The 5,000-nt window shown below is 47.3% G+C and overlaps 1 protein-coding gene across 1 annotated transcript in view; it reads left to right on the top strand.

Annotated features, from left to right (window-relative positions):
* Positions 1-3,711: 3,711 nt before the first annotated feature.
* The window catches only part of LOC311317990 (neuronal acetylcholine receptor subunit beta-2-like), a gene marked incomplete at both ends in the record, with an annotated part of 17,132 nt that continues 15,843 nt past the window's right edge, over positions 3,712-5,000 (top strand). Inside the window, one exon of the mRNA XM_084449154.1 lies at positions 3,712-3,763. Coding sequence (XP_084305280.1) covers positions 3,712-3,763 — 52 coding nt within the window. The remainder of the gene's footprint in view (positions 3,764-5,000) is intronic.

The raw sequence follows: 5,000 nt of genomic DNA, 5'->3' as shown, positions 1-5,000 counted from the left end.
TGTAATGATGTTTAGATTTCAGAGAGGCGTTTTCCAAAATCCCCAAAGAGCAGGTGGGGCAGGAGCTCCATTCCTCCCTAATATAATAGAATGTAATATGATAACTTTATGTGTGTGTGTGTGTGTGTGTGTGTGTGTGTGTGTGTGTGTGTGTGTGTGTGTGTGTGTGTGTGTGTGTGCATTAAAAGCACCTCTGTTGATGTGGCTGATGAGTGTGTGTTCCGGTGTTGATTGGATTACAAATGTTTTAGGACCTAAGTGTGTGGATACATGGTCAGGATAAGCATACAAGATACTGACATCACTAAGAGGGCCTTTGTGTGTGTGTGTTTGTGTGCGCGTGGGTGTGTGTGCCTGCATGTTTTTGGTGATTGATTATTTTCCTGTACCCAGTGATATTATCTGTATAGAAAACAAAGTGCTTGTGGATTTGAGTGTGTGTGTGTGTGTGTGTGTGTGTGTGTGTGCTGTAGGAGCCTGCTCACTCTCAGAGGCCCTGTCTCAGTGTTCCATGGCGAATCCCTCAGAGACGTCTAAGTAGCTCTCATTAGATTTCCACTCTCCCTCTCTCCCACACCCCACCTGCTTTTAGGGTTGAAGATAGTGGTTATGGTGTGTGTGTGTGCGTATGTGTGTGTGTGTGCGAGAGAGAATGAGAGAGAGAGAGAGAGAGAGAGAGAGTAAGTGACAGAGGGAGAGATAAGGAACATAGGGAGTGATAGACGCTAATTTGATCTGGTCACCATGAATGTGGCTTGTCCCTCTCTGTCTCTCATCCTCCAGTTCTAGTTCCCACACCCTCTCTCCTCCTCTTCCTCTCTCCTCTTGTGCCCCATCCTCACGTATCTTCCTCTCTCTCATCCCCTCATCCTCTTTCTCCACTTCCTCTCGTCCCCCATCCTCTCTCTCTTCCCATTTCTTCTCTCTCTCTCTTCCTCTCTCTCTGTCCGTTCCATCTCCCTGGGTAATTATTCGTTAGCCCGGCTGGTCTCGGTCACAGTCGGGCACATCAGGGGTAAGATTGCGGTTAAAAAAGCGTGTGCGTTAATTAAAGTTCACGCAGAGTTAATTACATAATCCCCTTCCCGTGATTGTAGAGTAACCCCTGGTTACCAGCTGAGGCTGCCGCGCACGCGGCCGAAGTCGCTCTGTCTGTTCTGTCTGTTCCCGGGTAATGAAACGAAACGCCTCGCGTGCTCCTCTGTCGGCGTTGACCTATTTCACTGCCGCTCCCACGCTATAGCCTCCTCAACGTGCTCAACCCTACCGGGCTCGTGTTGAGTATACAGTAGCCTATACTCGGAAAAATAATGAACTCTTAAGAATGGCTTTGTGTACTGTAGGCCAGTGTTGATGAGTGTGGCTTTGTGTACTGTAGGCCAGTGTTGATGAGTGTGGCTTTGTGTACTGTAGGCCAGTGTTGGTGAGTGTGGCTTTGTGTAGGCCAGTGTTGGTGAGTGTGTCTTTGTGTAGGCCAGTGTTGGTGAGTGTGTCTTTGTGTAGGCCAGTGTTGGTGAGTGTGTCTTTGTGTAGGCCAGTGTTGGTGAGTGTGTCTTTGTGTAGGCCAGTGTTGGTGAGTGTGTCTTTGTGTAGGCCAGTGTTGGTGAGTGTGTCTTTGTGTAGGCCAGTGTTGGTGAGTGTGTCTTTGTGTAGGCCAGTGTTGGTGAGTGTGGCTTTGTGTAGGCCAGTGTTGGTGAGTGTGTCTTTGTGTACTGTAGGCCAGTGTTGGTGAGTGTGTCTTTGTGTACTGTAGGCCAGTGTTGGTGAGTGTGTCTTTGTGTACTGTAGGCCAGTGTTGGTGAGTGTGTCTTTGTGTAGGCCAGTGTTGGTGAGTGTGTCTTTGTGTAGGCCAGTGTTGGTGAGTGTGTAGGTCAGGTGTGGATTATTACCTCCGCCCCAGCGACAGCGCAGGATGCGAGGTTATGTTTTCGGTTGCGTGTGCGTGTCTTTGTTTGATTATGCAAAAACTGCTGGACCGATTTTCACAAAACTCCAATTTAGATTTTAATTTTAAATTAAATTTTGGACCAGATCCGAATCACTGGTCGGAATGAATGAAGCAGCTCCCTGTGTGGGGGAGCTATAGACACGGGGTTTGGACTGGGGTGTGAGGGGGGGGGGGGGGGGGGGAGAGCCCAGAGTCCACCGAACTGCCCCACACTGGCTGTGACCCGAGGGTGGGGGCGCCACAGAGCCGGCAATATACAGACACCCATTCACCTCCAGCCCATTTACCTCCACCCCAGCGAATCACGGGGCGGGTCCACGAGCCGCCCGAACACAGCCCGGATGACCATTCACCTCCATTCATGTTCTGGACTAGGATTACGCAAAAACTACCGGACTGCTTTTCGTGAAACTCGGTGGAGGGGTGTAGCATGGGCCAATTTAGAACCCATTCAATTTTGGCATGGACAGTGACACAAAATGCATTCAGGAGTGGAGGTCTGTGCTCTCTGAGCACCATTTCTGTTTTCTGAGTAGGCGACCCAGAAGGTCTCAGAAAAGGTCTGGATGCAGGTGTGGGTTGTGTGTGCTCCCAGGCTGGTTATAGACATACATTTATGTTGGTATTTGGGACTGAATGAACAGATGTTTTTGCAGCTTTGGCAAATGCACTGCCATTGGCTGTGTGACACACAACCACCACTCAGCACGGAAGCACGCGGCTCGGTTCCCAACGCGCTGCACGGTTCCCAACGCGCTGCACGGTTCCATGCCACAAGCGGTTACCCCCAGGTCGAATGTGTGGAACACAGATAAGACTTTAGTGACCAACCAAGGTCAGGGAAAACATTCAATCAATGTTCAGATCTTCAATGGCTTTAATCCTCCCCCCCTCATGATGAGGGTAAAATGTGAATCTGTCATAAAGCTGATTTGCGGATTGGGGGATATGACGTTCTTCTGAGGGTTGAGTTTTTCTTGAATTTAGGCTAAAACCTACTTAATATAATAATAATAATAATAATAACAATAATAATAATGATAAGAATAAGTATAAGAATAAGAATAAGAATAAGAATAAAACAAATTCTATGGAGCAAGGGAGAAAATATGGTCAGTGTCCCATGGCTTTCCCTAAATATTATATGTGGGATCTATATCTTAACTGTTACAGCTTCCTACTTGTTGTCAAATGAAAACTGAGCGATAGAGGCTGGGACCGCCGCCCGAAGGAGAGCGCACCACGCGGGCAGGGCAAAGTGAGGAGTGAGGAGGACTGTCGCTTTCATCTTTTATCTGGCTTCAGCATGGACCGTCCACCATCAACACACACCAGCATTGATGTAGCCTTTCTCGAGTAGGATAACTCGCTATCTTCGTATAGTCGCAACATTTCGAGAAACTAGGGAACTAGGGGTTCTGCACCTCAGTTCTCCGTGCGGCGTGCACTCGCTCCACAGCTGCGCGTGGTCCCGCTCCTCCCGCGCTGTGACAGAGACGAGCCTCCGTTTCTGGACCGGACCTGACTGTCTCCACACCTGGAGCTCCGAAACCTCCCCGCTTCTGTCAAAATAACGGTCAGTGACGGATTCCAACGGCTTGAAAATGACACCTTAATAGGCTACCCTCCCCCCCCCCCCCTCCACACGAGTGTGTGGCGCTTGTTTTAATTTTTTACTTTCACTCTGAGGAAGAAAGGGAGAGGTAAAAACGCAACACCTCTATCAGCAAGTTTCCACGGGTCGGTCGTGGTGGAGGGAGGCGATGGCAGCCCCGGTGACAGCGGCATTCACCCTCCTGGTCCTCGCCGTGGCAAGTGAGTAGCCTAACATTCCCTCTGTGTTCGGACGGCCCGGAACTGTACCGTTAGGCCACTTTGGGCAGGACCGACTAGGCTACTTGAGGACAATACATTGAGGTTCTCCCTATTGAAATTCGGCAGCGACACACACACTGTTGGCTATATGACTTTGCACGAGGATGAATAGTCTATTTAAACATTTTAAATTTATAGCAAGTTATGCTATTAGATGCTTTTTTCATTTGAATTTGAGATTTGGATGTAGAAAATTAGGCTATAGACTAACGAGTTAAAGTGGACAATAATCTGTAGGCTTTAAATTATCGGGATATTCACATTTTTGATGGCATCTTTACCGTATAAATATCTCTAATAGGCGTTCGGGACAGTAGACCACTGGCGGAAAGAAGTCCACGTTTTCCGTGCGTCAGATTATGTTTAGCACGTGACTTCTGATACGCCTCGATTAACTAAATTTGCTCTCCTACAGTACAACAAACGCACGCTGTGCTGTATAGGCCTAACACGCATGGACACGTGTTAAAATTAGATGTCTCGAGAACGCTCTCGCAACATGCAACTTCCCGTAATGACATTTCCACGTGTCTGAATTTTTGTAAACACATTTCTCATCGGAATTAGATGTAATTTTTAAAGACATGTTTACAATAGTATCTCAAGAGGATGTCATAACTGGGTGACATTCCAATCAGCTGGAGGAATTCTCATCATGGTTTTATGAGTTGGGTCCACTGTTCATGGTAGGCTACTCTTGGTCATGATGATCTGGGATTGAGGTCTCATTCAGCCTGGGCTTGGGAACTGTTGAGGATCATTAAGGATCCTCAAAAGTGTAGTTCTAGTTTGATGGGTTCTAGTCAATCTTTGACCAAATTTAGGTCATTTTAATTGTAAGCTTCACATGTATAACTTCCAGAGAACTGCAAACAAAGAAATCCAAGGTATGGTCCAGAGACACAAACAGATATACTAAACCCCAAAATGACATCAAACAGAGCTGTTGACATTTGGAGTTTCCCCTGATCAACTTGACATCTAGATGGGTTCAGGCTCCACTCTTCTGCTAAGTCTCCTCGGCTTGTGAGCTCAATTAGCTGGATTAACTGATCTGTAATTGATTATGCTCTTAGTCACTTGTTTTAGAAAGGAGATGCACTGGTGAATTCTGGCACGTACACTGGATAACAGTGTCAGCTGATTATCCAGTCATACAAATGATGTAATGTAATGT

The sequence above is a fragment of the Borostomias antarcticus genome (assembly GCF_949987555.1).
Source record: "Borostomias antarcticus genome assembly, chromosome: 14".
Taxonomy (NCBI): Eukaryota; Metazoa; Chordata; class Actinopteri; order Stomiiformes; family Stomiidae; genus Borostomias; species Borostomias antarcticus.
The sequence above is the reverse complement of the archived record's forward strand: the minus strand, read 5'-3'. Positions and strand labels throughout refer to the sequence as shown.